The sequence below is a fragment of the Capra hircus genome, unplaced genomic scaffold (genome assembly GCF_001704415.2).
Source record: "Capra hircus breed San Clemente unplaced genomic scaffold, ASM170441v1, whole genome shotgun sequence".
Lineage (NCBI taxonomy): Eukaryota > Metazoa > Chordata > Mammalia > Artiodactyla > Bovidae > Capra > Capra hircus.
In genome coordinates, this window is record NW_017189879.1 from 1 (window position 1) to 22,870 (window position 22,870).

General features: G+C 55.7%; 2 protein-coding genes across 2 annotated transcripts; both read left to right on the forward strand.

The window, feature by feature from the left end:
* The first annotated feature begins 1,423 nt into the window (after positions 1–1,423).
* Positions 1,424–4,487, forward strand: LOC108634717 (double homeobox protein 4C-like). The gene is made up of 5 exons (XM_018044889.1): positions 1,424–1,709; positions 1,826–1,970; positions 2,594–2,748; positions 3,158–4,268; positions 4,447–4,487. The coding sequence occupies exons 1-5, from the start codon at positions 1,434–1,436 to the stop codon at positions 4,485–4,487; spliced, it is 1,728 nt and encodes a 575-aa protein (XP_017900378.1). The 5' UTR covers positions 1,424–1,433.
* Positions 4,488–6,321: 1,834 nt separating this feature from the next.
* LOC108634718 (putative double homeobox protein 2) lies at positions 6,322–8,364 on the forward strand. Its single transcript, XM_018044890.1, has 4 exons — positions 6,322–6,356; positions 7,259–7,413; positions 7,530–7,674; positions 8,288–8,364. The coding sequence occupies exons 1-4, from the start codon at positions 6,323–6,325 to the stop codon at positions 8,362–8,364; spliced, it is 411 nt and encodes a 136-aa protein (XP_017900379.1). The 5' UTR covers position 6,322.
* The last annotated feature ends 14,506 nt before the right edge of the window (positions 8,365–22,870 follow it).

Here is a 22,870-nt window from a genome sequence, read left to right on the forward strand (position 1 = left end):
GGATCTTTGAGTGGGCCGCTGGGAGAGCGTCGCTTGTCCCGGAACCCGTCGGAGGAAGCCGGCGGGGCAATCGGAGCCAGGGACCTGCGGAACAGTGTAAAGCGCGGAAACCCAGGCCGCCGGTTTGGAAGGCAAGCAGGCTCGGGAAATGGGGCGGGGAGGGGGGCGGCTCGACGCTGCTGGGGCGGCCACTTCAAAGGACTAGGGGCGTTCCCGGCGCGTTAGCTCCCTTATGCAGCCTGCTGAGGGCCCCTGATTGATCCACCCCGGTTGTCCCCACCCCCTGCTGCGTGGGACGCCACAAACGAAGTTCCATTCGCCGAAACGTGCGCCGCCCACCCTGGACGGGGACCTGCGGCTGTCATCGTCGTGGCACGGGCTCGTAGCTCGCGTACAAAGTCCACTGCCTCACTCGGGCTCTCCTTCACGGTCTTGCTGTTGGAAAGCGCCAGGGGCGCCCCCCCATCTACAGCACGCTATAGACGTTCCTCGCCTTAACCGTTCAAACTGGAACGGGCAGGAGCTCGCCTCCGTCCTCTCCTATTAGTCCCTGAGCCTGCGGGCCCCCTGGCCCACCTGAGCCCAGCAGGATCTGCATGCTGCGCCCGGAGTTGCCTCTCCCACCATGGCTTCGCCGCTCCTCCCCACCCTCTCAAGGCTTACGTTTGCCCTCCCCTGGTCCCTGGGGTCGGATCACGTCTCAGGGGATTTGCGGGTGGCCCGGGCAAGGTTCTCGGCCAACGTGTCGACCTCCCCCCGCCCGAGAACGGTGGGGACCCATCGGACGGGCCCGCGGTTCCCAGGGCGTCAGGTGTGCCCAAGGCGGGGGGGGGGGCGCGGGGGGGGTGGGCATCGTTCGTTCGTCTTGCTCCTTTGGCACACACATGGCTTCTCCGTTCTCTTTCCGGGAAGACGGTGTTGTGTCAGGGGGCGCGCTGCCGGGGGCCGGGGGCCGGGGGCCGGGGGCCGGGGGCGGGTGGGAGCGGGTGCTGTGCTGGGATGAGGCCCTTTATCCTCACATCTTCCTGTGGGAACGGGAGCCCGGGAGCTCTGTGGCTTTGCCGCCTTCAGTGGCTTCCTCTGCACAGGGGCCTAGTGCCTTCTGCCTTGCCGTTCCCTTCCCCCTAGTGATGGCAAACACGGCCTCTGCTCGTGTCAGCCCCGGGAAGCCAGGCTCCCTCCACTGGCATCGTCATGGAGGGAAATCTGGGAGCAGCCCCATTGAGACGTCTCCCCGGCATCCCCCCCAGACGGGTGGAAACACGGGGCGGGTGGGATTTCTTGCCGCCTTTGTTTTGGGGCCGGGTCTGGTTTCCTTTCTGCTTGCTGGGTGTTCCTTGCGTGCCGGCGTGGGGTGGGTGGGGGTGGGGGGATGTCCCCACCACCCTTGCCTCTCAGCCTGGCTGTCGGGGGTGTCGCCAAGTGACTTCCAAATGCACACCCGTCCCCGGGCTCCCGGCTTTGCTCAGGCACAGGGGGAGCACGCTTGGGCTCCGCCGTCCAGTCCTCCCCCGTGTGCTCTGAGACTCTGCCCTCCCTGCTCTTCTTGCACAGGGCCCGTCGCCACAGGATCTCGAAGGAGGCGGCTCGTTCTGAGGCTGAGCCAGAAGGACGCCCTGCAAGCGCTCTTTCAACGGAACCCCTACCCTGGGATAGCGACCAGAGAACGGCTGGCCCGGGAGCTTGGCATTGCCGAAAGCAGAGTTCAGGTAGGCCCCCGTCTCTGCCCCCGTTCTCCCTTTCAGGCTCTCCATGCCGATCCGAGTCGGCTGAAAGCACCTGGCGGCCTCTCTCCTCAGAAGGAATTCTCCTTGTTTGCCCCTAGGTCTGGTTCCAAAACCAACGCAGAAGACGGTCAAAGCAGAGCCGATCGCCGCCGTCTGAATATGTGCACCGAGAAGGGGAAGCGGGGCCAACGTCCACGCCCACGCCACCGTCGCGCCCGCCTCGACCTCAGTCTTCCTCTCCAGGTAACTTAGCCAGACGTTCTCCCAAAAGCAAGTCCCCCAGGAGGGGTCCCGAACCCCCCCCCGCCCCCTTGCCAGAGAATTCTCTCTGCCGGTGGATGGCCCGGGAGGACCAGAAAAACCAAGGGGGCTGGGGTGGGGTGAGGTGGGGTGAGGTGGGGTGGCGGCGCGGGGAAGAGGAGGAAACAGGGCTATCCGGTTGCTGCCGCCCCCGTCAGTGTCCCAGATCGGGGCGCGACGCCCCCAGTCGGCGTGGGCGGGCAGCACTGGGTCCCCCTTCCTTGGCACCCCCCTCCCCAGCCCCCGTCCGGGAACTTTAGGGCTCCGGCTGCCCAGGCAACCTTGGCCGAGGGGCATGCCTCAGGGCACTGGGCGGCAAGGGCGGAGGAGGAAAGAGACACACAGGGACACGCACGCACGCACGCACGCACGCATCCACGATGGGTGCCGGCACCCGATCCATCTGTGGCTGTATTCCTTAGGGCCCTGCCCTGGCTGCAGAGCCACCTGTGGTGGTTCAGGTGTGTGGGCCTCCCCCTCCCCTGCCCACCGTCTGGGGTATCTGTGCTGAGACCGTTCCACGGGCCGTAACGTCCTCTCCTCTCGGTGCGTTCTCTCGTTGGCAGGAGACTCGGCCCGAGAGGCCCGGAGAAAGAGGACCGTCATCTCTCCTTCCCAAACAAGCATCCTTGTGCAAGCCTTCACGAGGGATCGCTTCCCGGGGATTGCCGCCAGGGAAGAACTGGCTCGTCAGACGGGAATCCCAGAACCTCGAATCCAGGTAAGTGCTCCCGCCAGCGCAAGGGCCCAGGAGTCAGGAGGGTTGAGCCCTGCCGAGCATTTGGAGCTGGATACCCGTAGGCTGGGGCTGGGGCTGGGGCTGGGGCTGGGGCTGGGGCTGGGGCTGGGGCTGGGGCTGGGGCTGGGCTGCGGCATGGGGGGAGGGGGCCGAAAGCCGGCGGGCTGAGTGGAGGGCTTGGGGCCGCTTGGGGCCGTGCGGGCACCCCCCTCGTCTCCCAGGGCCAAGGGATTGGTTTGCAGAAAACAGCCCTGCAGGAGCCGCCCTGGGCCTGACAGACCAGAGGCCGGGCGGCCAGGCGGGCTGTCGAATGGGCGCGGCGCAGGCGCCGGCACGGTGATCTGGACGTTCACGACTTCTGATGTGCCTGTCTGCCTTTTTGCTCCCCTAGGTATGGTTTCAAAACCGAAGAGCTCGGCACCCCCAGCAGAGCCCGAGCGGGCCCGGCGGCGCAGCAGCCACGACTCCTCCTGCTCCAGAGGACCGAAGGGCCCCACCCGCTGTCCAGAGCACCTCTCCTCCCCTTCGCCCCTCCCCGCCACAGGAGAGCATGCCACCCTCGGCGGCGGCGGCGGCCGCAGCTGCTCCGTTCGGGGCCCCCGCCTTCTGGGTGCCCGGGACTGCCTCTGGGGTCTGTGTGGGCCAGCCGTTGATGATCTTCATGGTCCAGCCCAGCCCGGTGGCTCTCCAGCCAAGTGGGAAGCCACCACCTCCTGCCCAGGTAGCAGTTCCCTGGGCCGCGCGCTCCCCTGCCGTCACGGCCCCCGGGCAGCCTGGGCAAGGGGCCATCCTGCCGCCTGGACAGCCGGAGGCACACATCCCGCGCTGGCCGGGGTCACCCTACGGGGAAGGCGCGGCCCCTCCGCTAGAGCCACAGCCCCAGCCCCGCAGCCTCCCAAGCTCGACGAGCCTCCTCGACGAGCTCTCGGCGGCCGCGGGCGTCCCCGCCTCGCCGGGGCCTTCCCCGGGGGCCGCTGCCGACCACGGGGTGGACCCGGCCCTGCCAGGCGCACCCAGCCTCCTCGACGAGCTCTTGGCGGCCGCGGGCGCCCCCGCCTCGCCGGGGCCTTCCCCGGGGCCCTCTGCCGTCGCAGCGCAACAGGCAGCTCTCGCTGGCACACCCAGCCTCTTAGAGGAAATCTTGGCTGCCACCGGCATCCGCGCCACGCCGGGGCCTTCCCTGGGGCCCTGTGCCGGTGAACGGGCACGCCTCGCCCTCCCAGGCTCACCCAGCCTCCAAGACGCGCTCCTGGCTGCCCCGGGCATCCCGGGCTCGCCGGGTCCTTTCCCGGGGTCCTCTCCTGTCGTCGCGGGGGCCCACCCAGCCTTCCCCGGGTCACCCAGCCTCCTAGAGGAAATCCTGGCTGCCACGGCCACCCGGGACACGCCCTGGTCTCCTCCGGGGGCCCCTGCGGGGGACGAGGGGGTTGAGGCCACCCTGGAAGCACCCCTCAGTGAGGAGGATTACCAGGCCCTCCTCGACATGCTGCCAGGCTCCCCAGGCCCTGGGGCTTAGAGGGAGAGGAAGGGAGGGGGCGCCTTCTCCCCCTGCCCACGTTCAGGTCTCCTTGCCTGGGATGCTCGGGGAAGCCGGGGTGGGGGGAGGTTTGGTGTGTGGGAAGAGGAGAGAACCCCGCCGGGATGTCTACCAACCACTCTGGGGACAAGCCCCCCGCCCAGAGCTGGGCCCCACCCCCAAACAGGGGGACACCCTTATCTGAAGCCTCAAGTAATCCCTGCATGGCAGTGACCGAGAGGCTGCCTCAGAGGGACCATTCCGTGGACCCAAGAGGGAAACCCCCGTGCCCTGCACAGGTGCTTTGGGGTCTGGCTCGTCTGTCTTCTGGTCCCGCCCTTCCAGCAGTCCACCCAGGAGAACTCCTTCCCTACGCCAGGAGCAGCAGACGGAGGGGGAGCGGGAGACAGGGGGAGTGAAAAGGCGGAAAGGTTGGGAGATGCAAGGTGGGAGGGGGCGAGTGGGTGGCGGGAGAGGGTGGGGGGCGAAGGGAGAGAGTGGGGGTGAAGGGAGAGAGGGAGGGAGAGGGAGGGCGGGAGGCAGGGAGAGTTGGGGTACAGTGGGGGGGGGTCGGGGGAGGGGAGGGGGTGCGGAGCCCGCGCCTGGGACTCAGCGTCAAGCCCCCGGGAGACCCCTGCAGGTATCCCTAAAACGCTGCGTCACGGACACGTTGCCCTCGGTTTCAAGGTGCCTGCTCTGGGCGGGTGTCCGGAGGTCAGAGCCTCTGAGCCAGCAGGAGGGACCTACCCGCACAGCCGTTTTCTCGACCATGTCCACGTGTACACACGTGCCCGGTACGCCAGCAAAGGCCAGTCCCCTCCGTGCCTCTCTCTGACCCCTCCTCCCAGTATGGGGTGACTGAGCCCGCCCTGCCACCAGCATCCTCCCGTCACCCGCAGACGGACAGACGTTCTTTACTTGCAAACCCGTCCCGGAACGCATCGACCCAGTGGTTTCGAAGTCCATACGGACACCCTGCCTGTTCCCGTGTGAACCCCCGTGGTGGGTTTAGAAACCCGGGTGGCCGAAAGACTACACTGCCCGAGACGGTTGGGGGCGTGCTGCCCTGGTTCGACTCACTCTGTTCACAGCGAAAGGAGACGCGCCTCTCCTCGTCCATCCCCCGTGTTGCTTCCTTGGCTTAGTGGAACCTCCTTCCCCACAGTAGGGGGTAGACTGTCCCCTGGGGCGGGTATCGCCAGGGCACTTGCGCTGGGCGGGGGGGGGGGGGGGGGCGGGGGTTGCCTGGGGCGGTGCGGGCCTCAGGCTCCACATGAGAAAAGCCCCAAATGGCGTGAGCTGCCGGTCCAGACGCTGGCCCCTCAGGTCTCTGGCCGGAGCCTTGGGCTCCAGGCAACTCAAAGCCCTCGGGGGTGGCGCTCTGGGACTGCTGTAGGGAAAGGACGCCAAGAGCAGCGCACGGAGGAGTTGGGGAGGGGCAGGCGGGAAACGGAGGCGGGAACAGCGAGGGATCTAGGTGGAGGGCGCTGGAGAGAGCGTCCAGTGTCCCGGAACGCCTCGGAGGAGCCGGCGGGGGGCAATCGAGGCCCAGGGACCTGCGGAATGTGAAAAGGCGGGAAACCCCAGGGCGGTTTGGAAGGCAAGGCAGGCTGGGAAAGGAGGTCGGGGGGGGGGGGGCGGCGTGGGCGGCCACTTCAAAGGGACCTAGGGGCGTTCCCGGGCAGTTAGCTCCCTTGGCACTGCTGAGGGCCCCTGATTGATCCACCCCGGGTTGATCCCACCCCCCCTGCTGCGTGGGACGGCCACAAACCGAAGTCCCCCGAACTGCCCGCCCACCCCGACGGGGACCTGGGCGGTCTGGGGCACGGGCCGTGCCCGGGAAAAGCCCACTCGCTCCACGGGACTCCCTTCACGGTCTCTGCTTGGAAAGAGGCCAGGGGCGGCCCCCTCCATCTACGCACCTAAACCCTGCTTACGTCAATGGGGGCGGAGCCGCCTCCCGCTCTCCAGAGTCCTGAGCTGCTGGGGCCCCGCCCACTGGGCCAGCAGTCTGCAGCGCGCCCGAGTGCCTCTCCCACCATGGCTTCGTCCGGCTCCTCCAGCACCTCAAGCGGTACGTTTGCCCTCGGTCCCTGGGGTCGGATCACGTCTCAGGGGATTTGCGGGTGGCCCGGGCAAGGGTTCTCGGCCAACGTGTCGACCTCCCCCCCGCCCGAGAACGGTGGGGACCCATCGGACGGGCCCGCGGTTCCCAGGCGTCAGGTGTGCCCAAGGCGGAGGGGGGGGCGCGGGGGGGGGTGGGCATCGTTCGTTCGTCTTGCTCCTTTGGCACACACATGGCTTCTCCGTTCTCTTTTCCGGGAAGACGGTGTTGTGTCAGGGGGCGCGCTGCCGGGGGCCGGGGGCGGGGCCGGGGGCCGGGGGCGGGGCCGGGGGCGGGTGGGAGCGGGTGCTGTGCTGGGATGAGGCCCTTTATCCTCACATCTTCCTGTGGGAACGGGAGCCCGGGAGCTCTGTGGCTTTGCCGCCTTCAGTGGCTTCCTCTGCACAGGGGCCTAGTGCCTTCTGCCTTGCCGTTCCCTTCCCCCTAGTGATGGCAAACACGGCCTCTGCTCGTGTCAGCCCCGGGAAGCCAGGCTCCCTCCCACTGGCATCGTCATGGAGGGAAATCTGGGAGCAGCCCCATTGAGACGTCTCCCCGGCATCCCCCCCAGACGGGTGGAAACACGGGGCGGGTGGGATTTCTTGCCGCCTTTGTTTTGGGGCCGGGTCTGGTTTCCTTTCTGCTTGCTGGTGTTCCTTGCGTGCCGGCGTGGGGTGGGTGGGGGTGGGGGATGTCCCCACCACCCTTGCCTCTCAGCCTGGCTGTCGGGGTGTCGCCAAGTGACTTCCAAATGCACACCCGTCCCCGGGCTCCCGGCTTTGCTCAGGCACAGGGGGAGCACGCTTGGGCTCCGCCGTCCAGTCCTCCCCCGTGTGCTCTGAGACTCTGCCCTCCCTGCTCTTCTTGCACAGGGCCCGTCGCCACAGGATCTCGAAGGAGGCGGCTCGTTCTGAGGCTGAGCCAGAAGGACGCCCTGCAAGCGCTCTTTCAACGGAACCCCTACCCTGGGATAGCGACCAGAGAACGGCTGGCCCGGGAGCTTGGCATTGCCGAAAGCAGAGTTCAGGTAGGCCCCCGTCTCTGCCCCCGTTCTCCCTTTCAGGCTCTCCATGCCGATCCGAGTCGGCTGAAAGCACCTGGCGGCCTCTCTCCTCAGAAGGAATTCTCTCTGTTTGCCCCTAGGTCTGGTTCCAAAACCAACGCAGAAGACGGTCAAAGCAGAGCCGATCGCCGCCGTCTGAATATGTGCACCGAGAAGGGGAAGCGGGGCCAACGTCCACGCCCACGCCACCGTCGCGCCCGCCTCGACCTCAGTCTTCCTCTCCAGGTAACTTAGCCAGCGTTCTCCCAAAAGCAAGTCCCCCAGGAGGGGTCCCGAACCCCCCCCCCCCTTGCCAGAGAATTCTCTCTGCCGGTGGATGGCCACGGGAGGACCAGAAAAACCAAGGGGGCTGGGGTGGGGTGAGGTGGGGTGAGGTGGGGTGGCGGCGCGGGGAAGAGGAGGAAACAGGGCTATCCGGTTGCTGCCGCCCCCGTCAGTGTCCCAGATCGGGGCGCGACGCCCCCAGTCGGCGTGGGCGGGCAGCACTGGGTCCCCCTTCCTTGGCACCCCCCTCCCCAGCCCCCGTCGGGAACTTTAGGCTCCGGCTGCCCAGGCAACCTTGGCCGAGGGGCATGCCTCAGGGCACTGGGCGGCAAGGGCGGAGGAGGAAAGAGACACACAGGGACACGCACGCACGCACGCACGCATCCACGATGGGTGCCGGCACCCGATCCATCTGTGGCTGTATTCCTTAGGGCCCTGCCCTGGCTGCAGAGCCACCTGTGGTGGTTCAGGTGTGTGGGCCTCCCCCTCCCCTGCCCACCGTCTGGGTATCTGTGCTGAGACCGTTCCACGGGCCGTAACGTCCTCTCCTCTCGGTGCGTTCTCTCGTTGGCAGGAGACTCGGCCCGAGAGGCCCGGAGAAAGAGGACTGTCTCCCTCCTTCCGAAACAAGGATTTTTGTGCAAGTTGTGAACATGCGCATCTTATGTTAATTTCCCTTGTCCTCCCCTAGACATGTTTTCATAAACCATGAAACTCAGCACCCCCCTGCAGGACCCTAATAAGCCCTTTTCACCGTTTCAGTTTCACATCCCATCTTTTCATCTTCAGACATTCATGGCTCAATCTTTTGGCACAACCACATAGCGAAATGATCACGAGTACAACATGCTAGGAGGTGTGGGATTAGCCCTGCACTCAATGCACTGTATCGTTTTAGCCAAATATCCCACAATATCATGTTAGCACGGTTCAAATATGTTCAGGAAACCAGAAATCACTGATTCCTGCCATTGCCACATAGGATCACACTCTCAACAAGGTTCACAGGGGGCTACTATCACCACAGTTGTGTATGGGCTGGAGTGCTCCTCCACACCACCCCCTTACAAACCTTGCCATCCTGTTAGAACTGTGAGCCAGGACACAGACCCCCATCAAGGCAAATGGCCAACACACCCTTGGTATCCATCCTTCCACCCACCACAGAGGCGTAAGGGATTATGTTTAGAAAGGTCAGGGCACTTGGCTCAATGGGGGCAAACCAAGGACCCAACCACACTGAGGCAAGTGTACCATACCAACAGTTCGTGTGGGACTGGGTTTCACAGATGCTCAATGCTCCCCCTTATCCAGCGTTCAGTAGCAGTGGCAGCCAGGCAGCAGCAAAATGAGCAGTGGATCAGGGCCATGGCAGGCACAGGAAGTGGGACCAAGGGCACAGCCCCAGGGGGCAGCCTACAGGAAGCACTCTGAGGCAGACGGACACAAAAGGGCACCAACAGACTACAGCCACATGACAATGCCATGGATCTCGCTGTGGAGCTAGGGTGGCCACACAACACTGCAAGGGGGATGGCTCAAACCAACCCAGTAAACATGGTCACACCACTGGATCTCACCACCAGAGGCCTCCCAGGACATGAATAGCCTCACAGCACACCCATCCTCCCAGCACACAGGCAGTCCCACAGCACACCCAGGAGAACAGACTGGTACCCCCAGCCTCATAAGGCTCACACCCACCACCACCACACTGGCTTTGGACATCTAAGACAAAGCCAGCAATAACAGTGATGGGCCAGCAGGCACACAGCCAGGGCCGTAGGACACATGCACATGCATTTTTCTGGGGACCAGGAAACACTGGAAACAGCCAGATGACCATGAAAACCATCACAAGATCCCACCACCACCCACGCAAAGGATGTCCTGCAATATCTGGGACGCCAGCCAATCCTTGCCATCACCAGACAAGGCCCCACAACCTAGCCTTTCCACCAGGGCTTGCATACCATCTACCCAACTACCTCCATCCATACATAACCATACACTCAACTGGCTGAAGCTCAGGGGGAAGGACAGGTATAGGCTCCTCTACACTGCCACTGTAGGACTGGGGAAGGAAGGGCCAACCAAACATTGCACTCCATAGCCCCCCTTCCCGCTGGGCTCATACCACAGGGCCAGCCACACATGCACACAGCACAGGCACAACCCCTCAGTTGTCAAACACCCAGCATAACCCTGTTCTAACTCCAAGCAGGGAAGAACAGGTCACCGTAGGCAACGAGCCAAACACAATCTCACCACAGGGCTAGTGCACCCAGTCCGCCACCCCACAGCAAGAAGGGCTTTCTGCCCACATGTTTCGGTGTTGGATACTGTGGTGTCTTGGTGGAGTCTGCAGTAGAAGTAAACCACCACACATGAACACATGCACAGTCAGGGCAAGAGCAGAACCCACAACCCACCCCCTGCAAGGTCTCATCTATCAGTCTCCACAACAGGAATAGGCATTCCTTTCCTACTGTCTGAACCACCCACCCCTAGAGAGACCCACTCCTGGGACACACACCCTCATGGCAGGGACCCAAGGGATAAGACTTGGATAAGGGAAATGACACCACTCCTCAACCTCAGGTACCTGGTGGATGACCTGGAACACTCTAAGGACACCACCAAGGGTCAAATGACGCATGCTCACACACCTACACAGAGCACACAGTGTAGCCCTCTCAGTGTGGGGAGCATGGAGAGGACTGTTCACAAGGCACACGCCATGAAAGCAAAACAGCATCTGCTGCATCAGAAAACCAGTGACTTCAGTGATGCCCCAACACAGGACAGAGGACCAAATGTCAGGGCCAGAGGCTGCACCCAACCGCTACTGTCATCCTCCTCCCATTGGTTTCCTCACTCTCCCCAGCAAGCAGGGGGAAAAACAGGCAAGAGACCACATGGACAGACCAAGAAAAGTAGACACCATTACCAAGGACACTCAACTCTCCTCCAGCACAGCTTAGGTTCACCCCAGAAAACACAACCATACCACATCAATCAGTTGAGCCAAGGTGGAGCTGGAGGAGGCATAGCAAAAACAATCACCAGAAGGGCCCACCTTTAGTTTCACCAACAACCTCCCCACCATCTCACCTCAGGCAAGAACAACCAAATCCCCATGATAATGCTTGACATGTAGCACAACCCCACAAAACAAGAGTTGCTCCACTCACTTCCAGGTGCCTGAAGCAGTGTACGCTCTTCTTGCCACTCTCAGACCAGGGATAGCACCACAAGTTGGCTCAGACACACCACAGGAGCTAGCACACAAGCCCCCATAGATGGCTTCAGTAACCAATGCCAAATCAAACACCAGCTGGTGGCCCAAAACTCTGGAACTCTATGTGCATCCAAAGACCCACAGTCTTTGATAACAAACATTGAAACACACCATGTTGGCACTTACCTGGTGATAAAAAAGGCCCATTAAGGGCGACAAAATGACAGCAGCCAATAGCGGGGCCCATCTGTGACTCACAGGGAGGGAACCCGGAACCATGGCTCACCCACCTGTCTCCAGCAGTACACCATAAACACCAGGCCTGGAGTTCTTGGGGGTTCATCTGCTCACCCAGGGTGGGGCGGAGGTGAGAAGGGGGAGGGGGTGCGTGTTGGCAAAAGTGGGGACACGGACGCCAAGGGAGACAAAGCTGGCCAAAGACGCCCTCCTCTCTTCACCCACACGTTTAGGTGTACCATTTAGTGCGAGTCTCAGAACGGGTTTTGGCTTCGATGTGCAAAAAGAATCAGCGAGGTGCCTCCAACGAGAAGAGTGGGCCCCGACAAGGGACTGCACCAGGGCCAAGACCATCTTAGATGGACAGCCCGAGACAGTCCACACCTCCTGGTCGGGATTCAGGGAGTTGGGGAGGGGTGAGAAAAAGTCGCATCCGATGACCAAGCCCCACGAGGGCACACTGAAGGGTTGAGCGCGCCCTCCCTGGCCACCGGAGAAAGCAGGGTCTGTTCCATCCACATCTTCGGGCCTATCGGGATTTTGAAAAACAAAGCATGCGTGTGAGGAGACGCCTCGGGCGACCGGACCCCACGTGGGACCGCACACGCTCCCGCGCTGGCCGGCCTCTCCCGATCAACCCTCACAACTCCATTGGGCGGGTCCCTACGTCCGGAGTGTGACGCGGATAACACCTGGGTCAGAAAGAACCCGAAGGCCTGGAACCAGGCTCGCCCTCCAGCGATCTCCACACCACAGTCTGGACCAGTCCCACCTCCAGCGAGGGCCGAGGGCGAAGCGAACGCTCCTGAGGGCAGCCGAGGAGGAAGCCGGACCTCCGAGTCTGAGTCCAGGTGTTCCAGGCAGGGAAGGCCCTCTCCCTGCCCACCGCGCAGCCTGGCCCAGGTAGGGTCCAGCCGTTCTGTCTCCGACCTCGTCAGGCCACCCCAAAGGCTCCATCTAGAGTTCCGCGACGATCACCCTCCTCAAAGACAAAAGAATCAATCTCTGGTGACAGCAGAACTTCCCTAGGTCTCGGCTCCACCGGGACTGTCTCAGCCAGTGTAGCCGGTGTCTCGGAGCTCTGCTCGAGCCCTGCGGCTGAGTCACAACCCTCCTGAAAGTCTCGCCGAAGCTCCAGAGGGGAGGAACAATATAAAAGCGGCCGCCAGGTGGCTCCCGACAACCGGCTCGAACGTCCCGAGGACTGTTATTCTCCGGCCGCCGAGGGTGCCACAGCGCCGGCAGCCCAAACGCCCAAACGCAGCCTGGAGCCGCCGCTGCCAAGCGACGGGACGCGATGCGACGCGATCCTGGCCACACAAGAAGGGAGAGGAGCTGGGAAATATCTCCTCAGGAGGCTTACACGAAAGAGACGTGCTCCCCCACGTGATTCTAGGGTGGTGGCAGGACATTCCACAGAGACACCGGCGGCGGGGCTTGCACGGGGCGATGTCGCCAGAGAGAGGGGCACCAGTGACATCCCAGCTCCCCCGGCCCGCCCCCCCCCCCCCAAAGAGGGAGGGAGGGACCGGCAAAGCGAAACCAGGCAAGCGCTGCTCCGAGAACGAAGCAGGACTTTCGAAAGTAGACACAGACACGCAAGCCCAGGAGCAAGAAAGGAAAAGGAGACACTTGGACCCCCAACAAGAGAAAGCAAAACTCAACCTAGGTAGAGACCGTGACAAAGTCCAAAGACAACAAACCCAAGCATGCGAGGGTGAGTGGTGAAAGTGCACTTGAGGTCAGGAGAACATGGACTTCAAAATAACTGGCTACAAACACCGGAATGGCGGGCGGCCAGGAGGTCTGGGGTGGCAGAGCTGCGGGGGTGGGGGGAGGGTGGGGGGCTGCGGAGGGGTGTGTGTGTGCAGGCACCTGGAACCTTACACAGAGAGAAACCATATCACTAGGGAAAAGAGTCTTGTGACCCCTTGGAACACTCCACCAAAGATTGCCCATTTGACCCAACCCAGCAACTGTACGGAGTGCCCACAGAGGGGACAAAGAAGAAATGGACGTATGTATGTGTGGTATCGACACCTATACCAAGGTAGACATTGGTACGACCATAATGAGAGAAATCTCTGTCTGTGTGCCTACGACTATGTCTGTCCTATTCATGTTGTGCACACATGCACATGCTCATGCAGACACACACACACACACACACACACACACACACACACACACAGAGGAATGGGACTCAACCACCAGAAGGGAATGAAATCTCACAGCCTGCAGGAACTTGGAGAGACCTTTAGAGGGTATTATGCTAAATGAAATACCTCAGGTCACTTCTTTCCATGCAGAACCTACCAAACGATACACAGTTAACAGAACAGAACAAAACAGAAGCAGGCTCATAGCTACCACAAAGGAACACATGGTGGCCAGAGGAAGGAGGGGGGAACTGGTGGTGGGGATGGGGTAGGGGAGAGAATGAGTGAGTGCCACTAGTGAGGGAGACGGACAAAGTGGTGCAACCTTCCACTTATGAAATAAATGAGTCACGGTTAAGTCATGACACCAAATATCATTTGCCATGACACCAAGTGGTGTCAGACAGTCACTAACTAGATGTATCCTGGTGATCGCTGTGTCACACACTACACTAAAAAATCTCTTCTATAAAGCTGAAAATTAATGGGGGAACCAAAAAAGACAAAACAAACAAAGAAATGAAACGAAAGAAGAAAGGAAGGAAGAAAAGAAGGCAAAAGAAAACGTTGTCAGTCAGTTGGATGTCAATTTGAAAAGAGTGGGATTTGGAGGGGAAGAGGTGGGGAGAGAAACTAGGGTGAGAAGAAAGAGGAGCAGGAGGAGAAAGAAAAGAACCAATTACCTTGAGGGGGAGGGGGAGAGAAGGGATCCAAAGAGTGGACAGGACAGTCAGGTGAGTGCCATAGGAAAAGGAAATGAAGCCAATGAACACACTCCCAATGGTGGTTTTGTTCAGTCTAAGATCAAGATGTGGGTAGCACGGTGTCCTCCAGCACACAGCAACACACTGGCCTCACTTGGTGGGGAGTTCAGGATAACTCTGAAAGCTGAAGTGGACAAAAGAAGCTATCACGTTCATCCATGGCTGAAGAGTACCATGGTCCCACGACATTCAAAAATCCTATCAAATCATTGAAAGACTCTCTCACTCACTCGCCATTAAAAATGTAGAGAACAGAAAAGGAGCAAAACGATGGTAGATGAATAGATGGAGGGATTTCCATGATGTTCTGATTATGGAAACCATTGACAGAAAAGCATCCGATTCACTTTTGTAAAGAATCTGTCTTGCCTTCTCAGCCTGGTGTCTTTCCTATGTCTGGATGATTCCGTCCCCCATCTCCCACTCCCAGCTTTAAGATCAGCGAGCAAAACGAAGCCCTTTGTGCTCTCATGGTCCCGGAACTATCTCTTCGAGCACCCTTCTGAACAGGAACATTTTCACCCACATCATCTCCCTGAGACAGCTTCAGCCTGTCCCTCCCCACCCCTCCTTCCCACCCCACCCCCTCCCTCCCTCCCTCCCTCCCTCCTGCTCCTCTTCCTCCTCCTCTGAAGTCTTGAGCTCTCCTCACACTGGCCTATCATCCCACACGGTGGCAATGTTGGCCTAGGTATGCTCAGGTGTCTCCTAACTGCATCCAAGTGGACTTCCGTTTTCTTGGCTGCATCATTATGGGACCATTTTTTCCTGGTCTTTTCCATGGGTGGCTGAGACCCGGATGGTCCGGGGCCAGGCGAGATGGGGGAGCCTGCATGTAGGGGGAATGATGGGGACAGAGAGGAGGAGGAGGAAGAGGAACAGTTTGTGGCAAGTTTTGGGCTTCCCACAGCTAGAACTGTTCACTCATTGCGGAAACAGGTGTCTGAAACACTGGCGGTTTCAGGCTTTCAGTGCGACGTCCACAAGCCACAGCCATTGAAATGTGTACACCACTGGAGCTGCCATGCAGAGGGAGATCTCATCCAGCTCCATGTGTTCTTCCAGTGAGCAGGCCGGGATCTCAGGGAGAACAGAAATCCAGAGAGTTGACTGAATCCGACCATTGCACGTTTAGAATTAAAGTGAACCAGAAATGAGGTTCACCCACTTGTGGGTTTGTCTTTCCATAGGATGAACCCTCTCTTTGAGCAGATTAGGGTTCCAGGGGCAAAATCGAGCAGAGAGGACAGAGAGTTCCCTTAGGTCCCCTGCTCCTCCGGCTAGTGCACGCTCCCCAGCAGCCCTAGGAACATCCTGCCCCAGAGGAGTGTGCTGGCCACAACCCACCTACATGGAGATGTCAGTGTCAGTCAGTATCAGTCACCCTCATCCATAGTCCCCTATCTGTGTGCCCTCACCTTCACGCCTGGCACTGTCCGTTCTGTAGGTTTATATAGAACCTACCCGGAGCCCAGTGGCATCTTCCCAGATCAGGGATTGATTGAAAACACCCTGTCCCCTGCTTCATCAGCAGGTGGATTATGAACCACTAGACAACCACGCAGGGCAATCCCTTCACAGCTTCTTAAATCATCTACCCTGAAACATTGAATGTCATCCTCCAAATCATTGGACCATCAAGACTGAAATGAAGGAAAATATGTTAGTTAAAGAAAGTCTTATCTCCTCAGTGCTTCTTGCTTTAGGACCACAAAGGCCTCTCTCTCTCTCACACACACATACACACACACACACACACACAAGAACAGAGGTGGGCTCATAGTCCAAAAGAAACCAGCTTTTGTGTTTATCCATCCCACTTGTTGTGGCTGTTGTGCCACCATCGCTAGTCAAAGAAGCTTATCTAATATGGAATTCGAGTTCTTCTTCTCTAGGTCACTTCAAGAAGCAGCAAGAGTGCCAGATTGTGAGAACCAAAGGTCAAACCAGCATGACAGAACCCAGCGATGTGTGTGCTCAGAGGCCCACCTAGGTTCAAACTCCAGTTCATGGAGGGGAGCAGTGGGATCAGGAGTGTGGACTGTGAGTCAAATCATCACCTTACGAAAAGGCAAATAAGGAAAAATTAAGTAAGGAAAAGAACCTTACTCCCTTATCAGCATCTGCATGACTCCTCCTGGCCTCAATGATCACATTGAAAGTACGTACATGTTGTGTTCTTTTTCCAGGCCTGACCAGATCGTTTAAAAACTCTCCAATAAAAAGTGGTGACGTAAACACATCAGTCTTGAGTTTGGGACTGGGGCTTCCCTGGTGGCTCCATGGTAAACAAACCCATGCCCGTGCAGGAGACATGGGTTTCATCCCTGGTCCAGGAAGATCCCACATGTTAACAGAGCAACTAAGCCTGTATGCCTCAGTTATTGAGTCTGTGCTCTAGATTCTGGCCACTGCAAGTTTTGAGCCCACACCCAGCAGCAACTGAAGCCCACGTGCCCCAGTGCCCATGCTCCCAAGAGGAACCACAGCAATGAGAAGCCCAGACACACAATCATGAAGCGGCCCCCTCTTTCTGCAGAGAACAGCTTGCAGAGCAATGAAGACACAGCACACCCCAAAATAAATAAATAAAATCATTTTAAAGCAATACAGTCTAAGATTGAATGCAATTGGCCAATACCTAGTACTATCACTTGGGAAGCTTACTGAATCTTCTGTAGACAAAATAAAGAAATCATAGCTCACTGTGCCATCAGAAGTGTGGGAAGCTGTCTGTACAGTGCTGAGAGCACAGTTGAAACATACCAGTGGGGACCGTGAGCATGCGTGTTATCATTAAGTCCTTCACACTTTGGGCTCTGGAGATCGGCCCATGCAGACCTGCAGATGATCTATGTCCATCGCTCTCAGCTCACTGCATGCTCACCGGTCCAGGTGTGCTGTGCCCCTAGCATCTGCTAGCATTTTCTAGGCCTGTCTCCACCATTTTGCTCCATTAACTTTGAACCATTCTCACCCCTTGTCTGACATGTTTTCTTTTCTGTTTGAATAATTCTAGCTCCCCAGGCACAACTTAACATCTTTCTTCTCTTCTCATAGTGCTCGTCTTGTTGAAATAATATATGTTTCTCCACTTTGTTCCTTAAGTAGTCTGTAATCACTCCATTTATCTGGGGATTGACTGGCACCTAGGCAACCCTGGTCCATGAAAACTGTTGTTCAGTGTTTCTTGAATGACTTGCCAACTTCAGGGGGCTTGTGGAAGTTTATGTGCCATGGAAAGCTGGCACTGCGGACACACCCTCTGCTACCGTAGTGTTCATGCGAGTGTTTTTGTTGTCGTTTTAGCTGTATTCCCTAATACATATGCCATAGCTTTGATTCAAATGGCATATATTCGAAAATAATGAATAATTAATTGTGTAACCTCAGAAGGACTTAGAAAATAGTAGTGGTTAAAAAACTATTGATCCTTCCAACAATCTCACTTCTGGGTGTACATCTAAAGAAAATAAAAACAGAATCTCAGAGAGATATCTACACTCTCATGTCCATTGCAGCATCGTTCACAATAGTCAAGTTATGGAAACAGCCTAAGTGTCCATCAATGGAAGAATAGATAGAGAAGATACATGATCCAGACAGAGATAGTTTGATAGGTAGATACAGATGTAAAATTAAGCAACAGAAAAGAAAAAATCATTATATTGTGATAACATGGATGTTACTTAGGGAGTGATGCCACATGAATAAGTCAGGTAGAGAAAGAAAAATAGTTTCTAATGCCACTTACATGTCAGCAATTTTAAAAAAAATGAAAACTACAATAACAGAGCTGCTGGGGCAGGGAGAAATGGGAAGACGATGATGTAAGGGGAAGAAAGTGTCATGTATAAGGTAAATATATACTGTATAAGTAACAAATAGCATTGTGATTATAATGAATAGTATTATTATTGTAGCATTATAATATTAGAACGTTTCCATGACAGTTGACACGAATATTTCTCTTCCCATACAATTGAAGAAGGAAATGGCAACCCACTCTAGTATTCTTGCCTGGAAAATTCCATGGTTGGAGGAGCCTGGTAGGCGACAGTCCATGAGGTCGCAAAGAGTCGAACATGACTGAGTGACTTGTTTCTTTCACATACAGCAATAATATTTGTGGGTTGTGATAAAACTATTAGCTACCGCTTTGGTGGTAATTATTTTGCAACATACAAGTGCATCAAGTCAACATTCTGTACACATTAGAACTAAGGATGTTATATGTCCTTAACTAAGGAAACTATATTTCAATATGCCTGGAACTTAAAAAATGAAATAAAATCACTTAGTTTTATTATCTTTCAATTAATAGTCAGTATTAGCTGCAAAAAAAAAAAAGAAAACTTTATTTGGGGGTCTTAGATATTGCCATTCAGGGACACAGATTTCAATAAAACCAAGGGAATGTTCCACAGGAAAGAGTCAGGGGCTTAGAAAGCTGAAACTCATGAGCTTGTAAAGCCATCTGAGAGCAATTATGATTTGCTGTCATGCAAAACAGGAAATATTTCTTCTTAAAGGGTAGACTGTAACAAGTTATTTAGGGAAAGGGGAGGGTATGATAGGTATTTTGAATTTCAGGAACCCTGTTTAGATGATCTGGAGTTCTCTGTTACACAGTAAGTGCTCAAAGTTTACATTCCACCCAGATTGAGACACAGACCTCTTCCTCAGTGGCCTCCTGTCTCTATTTTCACGAGCTCTCTTAACAATGCTCATTGCACTTTGATTTTTCTTTCACATGTCATACCTTTTTGCATTTAAAGATATCATTAAGTAATTTTATAAAGAGATCTGGTTTATATTTTTAGAGATTATCAGAATTAGACATGATCAATATCTGTTGTGTGGTTTCAGGCACTAAAAACCAATATGGGGATAAATTCAAAATCTCTCTTTGCCATAGAGAAAGGATGAGTATGGCAAATGATGCCACAGGATTGGTGAGTCCCTCTGGTTCAGCACTCCCTCGACTTGGCTGTGGTTTTGATTTTGTTCTGTTCTGTTTTTGCTTTCTGACCCACATGATTTCTCTGGATAGGGCACCAATCAAAGCTAAAATAAGTCAAGTCTGTGTGAATCCTACTCATGCATCAAATGAGGATATCAACGACCTCTACTTGGATCCATAAAAATGTCCGTTTTGTGTTCAAGAGAATCATTTTGTGCTTTCTGGGTGCACTATTCGCTGTCCATTGTTTCACATGCCTTTCAGGCCTGGCTAATGGAGATGGGCGCCAAGCAGCAGGGCGGCAATCTGGCATCTCAGCCTAGAGCCTGGTGAAGGGGTGCGGTTGGGGAGATGGGGGCTGCGGTGGGGAGCTGGGCTAGGGGTTGGGGGCACTCGAGGCAAGGGGACTGTCCAGGTTCCCCTGAGACGGGAAGGCAGGTTCTGTCAGGCTGATAACTTCCTGCCTTCAGGCATGTGAGAGGAGCGGGTTTCTCTCCAATCCACAGCCATGCATTGTTTTCACCCTGTTCAAAAAAAAAAAAAAAGAAAAAGAAAAAAGTATTTGTTTGTCTTGTCTTGTTTCCTGGCCGAGGCCAAAGACCTCTTCCAGTGTGTCCAAAGGATACGACAAGATGGGAGGGTGAAGGTGAATCCATGTGTCAAGAGATCCAGAGAATCTGTCACAGCTGTGACTCGGGCCTTTTTCAGAAACAGGCCAATTTTGATGATTCCCTGGACGGGAGTCACCCCAGAAGTTTCCTTGAAAGGATCGAGTTGCAGGAGTCAGGTGTGCCCCCGCCTCCGCCAGAGGGCCTCTTCAGCCCAGCAGGTTAGGCTGTGGGTCCCACCTTCACTCTCCCCCTGCAGGGCCTCCTCGGATAGCTTCATTCAAATGCAGAAAGCTTTCCAGTCAAGTCAGAGCTTTTGACTTGCCTGGAGTTTCTCTCTATTGAATGGTGATCTGCCCCACCCACTCCATCCCCATCCCCATCCCCCCATCCCCCATCCCCCATCCCCCCATCCCATTTCTCCACCTTGAGACTGCCCCTTTGGCACCCCACAGAGGAAAGGGACTAGGGGTGGGGAGGGAGGCTGAGGGACAAACTCATCTCGTGTCAGGCCAAAGGAGTCTCCTTTTTGTAACTCAAGAAACCCTGCTCAAACATGTGAAGACCATGGACATGTGTCTAAACAGCCATCGTCACATGACGTCTTCCCCTCCGTAGGAGGAGATTTTCATTCCTGCCTGCCTTCAGAAAGACAGAAAAGGAGGGAGGGGGAGAGCTTTCCTCTGGCGCCAGCTGGCTCTTAAGTCACTTGAATCCAAAACACTCTATAGGGCACAGGAGGTTCACATGCATTGGGGTGGGCTTGGGTGGGGTGGGGATGGCGGCCTACTCCAGACCCCAGCAATTCCCTCCTCTGACACTTGCCTGGAACCCATGAAAAGCTGAGCTGGTGGCTGTGTGTGCATGTACGCGTGTATGCGAGAAACGGTGCATGTGCGTGTGCGTGTGCATGGACGTGAGAGACAAAGAAAAAAGGACAGAAAGGAAAGAAAAAAAAAACCCAAAGGAAGGAAGGAAGGAAGGAGGAGGGAGGGACCAAATAGGTTAGTTAGTTTGGGCCTCCATGTCGTGGAAAGATTTTCTGAGCACAGATCCTCCATTCAGTGAAACAGTTATCATATCTTTGTGATGTCGATGGACGGGTTCGGGAAAGCAGGCCTGTGGTGCAAGCAATTAGGTATTTCTTCCTCAGAGACACTTTTAGGGAAACCAAGGAAACATACAGGTTTCCTGGAGTGGATTTGAAACCAGTCGGTGGAGGGGGAGTCAGTCAAGGAGATTGATTTCTAAGCGTCAGGGTTGGGTTGGGTCCTGGAGCGGGCCTTCCTGGAACTCGGGTTTCCTGCATCACAGGAAGACTCTTGAACATGTGAGCCTGCCGGGGTCCAGCCCTGGTGAATCCAGGGTAATTCCAAGGGGAGATGGCATCAGCAATCAGGAAATAATTATTTATTTAGAGATATAAAGAGAGATTAGAAGAGAATAATGTAGTAGAGAAAAAGGTGCTGAAGTTCCTTGGTTTACACAACAGGCCTGAAACAAGGGACTTGCACCATCTACGTTAGGCCACAGGCACCCTCTCAGTCTCCCAAAGGAAAGGAGATGCAAAGTGCCTCCCTGTTTGGGTCCTAGAAGCCCAGGCAAGATTCGTAGACAAGGCGAGGCTTTGTGTTCCAGATGGGAATTCAGCCTGAAAAAGGAGAAGAGGAAAAGACGGAAACCAGTCTTTCCAGGAAACTCGTCTGTCTCTTTATTTTCCAGGAAAGCTTCTATACTTTAAGTTGTACATAGAGATCAATGGATAATACAAAGTCATATAGGGTCAGCAGCACTGACCCTTATCGAGACCAGGCTTTCTCTCTGCATACTTAGCTGTATACACAGGTCTTAGGTGATTTACATCATCTTCTGGCCAGGAGGCCTATTAGCATTTTATGGCCCGTTTCTGATAAGGGTCTGTCAACCAGAAAACTAATTTGCCCTAAAAGTGTTGTTCTTACTAAAGTCTGGTGCCACTCTCAGAAAGCACTAATTAAGGTTACATTCTTACATAGCAAGGACACAACAATTTATAACAAGGAAAGAGGAGTACAGTGATTTATAACAAAGAGAAAATTCATTAACTCAAAAGTCTAGCATTGCTGACATTAAAACTACTATATTCTTTTTTCTACATCCCAATTATATTGATTAATATCCTCCAGGTGCCTAAAATATAAAGGATATGGAGGCCTGGCTGCAATCATTAACTCAACAATGAAACCCTTCATCAATATAATTCTTAGCTCTTTAAAAAGGGCTCTGTATCTTTAAGATGTTTTAAGCTTCATGCCTCTCGCGGTTGGGGTGCTATAAACAATCACATGTGTCATTGTAAAAGTCCAGGTAAACCTGTCAGGGAAGTTAGAGAGCCATCAGAGGGGTTTGAGCCGAGACACTCCTTTTATATGCAGGAGACTGTTAACTGGAGCTCTAAGTTAACTTTTTCCAGAGAAAGCTGGTCGGGGATAGCCCCCTGCTAATGTCATAGGAGTTGGTGATAGTCATAAAATAATAAGACAGACAGATTCTGGTTTTGGGGTGGATGCTCGAGAAGTTCCAGGGGGCCCCACGAGGCCTGATCCTGCCTTTGCATATCAGGCCTCTTCCTCATGACCTTTGCCAGGGGCAGGATTCCCCATGCTGGCTCCCAGCATGAGCCACCAGGGAAGCTCTGTCAGAAAGATTCACCAAATCATCTAGCCTCCATCCACAGGGCTTCAGGTACAAGGGGTCCCCCTTTAAATCCTCCATCAGAAGGGCAAGAGAACATGGGAAATGTTCCCCCCTAAAGAGGGTTGTCCTCAGATAGTGGAGGCAACTCGGAAAACTTCAGGATCCAGTCCCCCTTTCGGATGAAGAACCGCATGCAAAGGAACAAACACACATAGCACAGGACTCTCCTATCCAGAAGTGTGTATCCCCGTTTCACAGAAACATCCTCTGGGCCCCTAAGGAATGTGTGGAAATCACTATCGCCAAGAAGATAAGAATCCTCACTGAGAGTTTCTGAAGTCTGGAAGGACCAGGTTGAGAGAAAAAGAGAAATGATTCCATTCTGCTGACAGGGGTGTTGTATGAAGTGACCAAGTGGATGTCCATCTTTCAAAATTCACATTTTAAACATTGTGTCCTTTCAGTCCTTTGTTTTCTCTTTGTATCTGGAAAGCAACAGATTGAGCCAT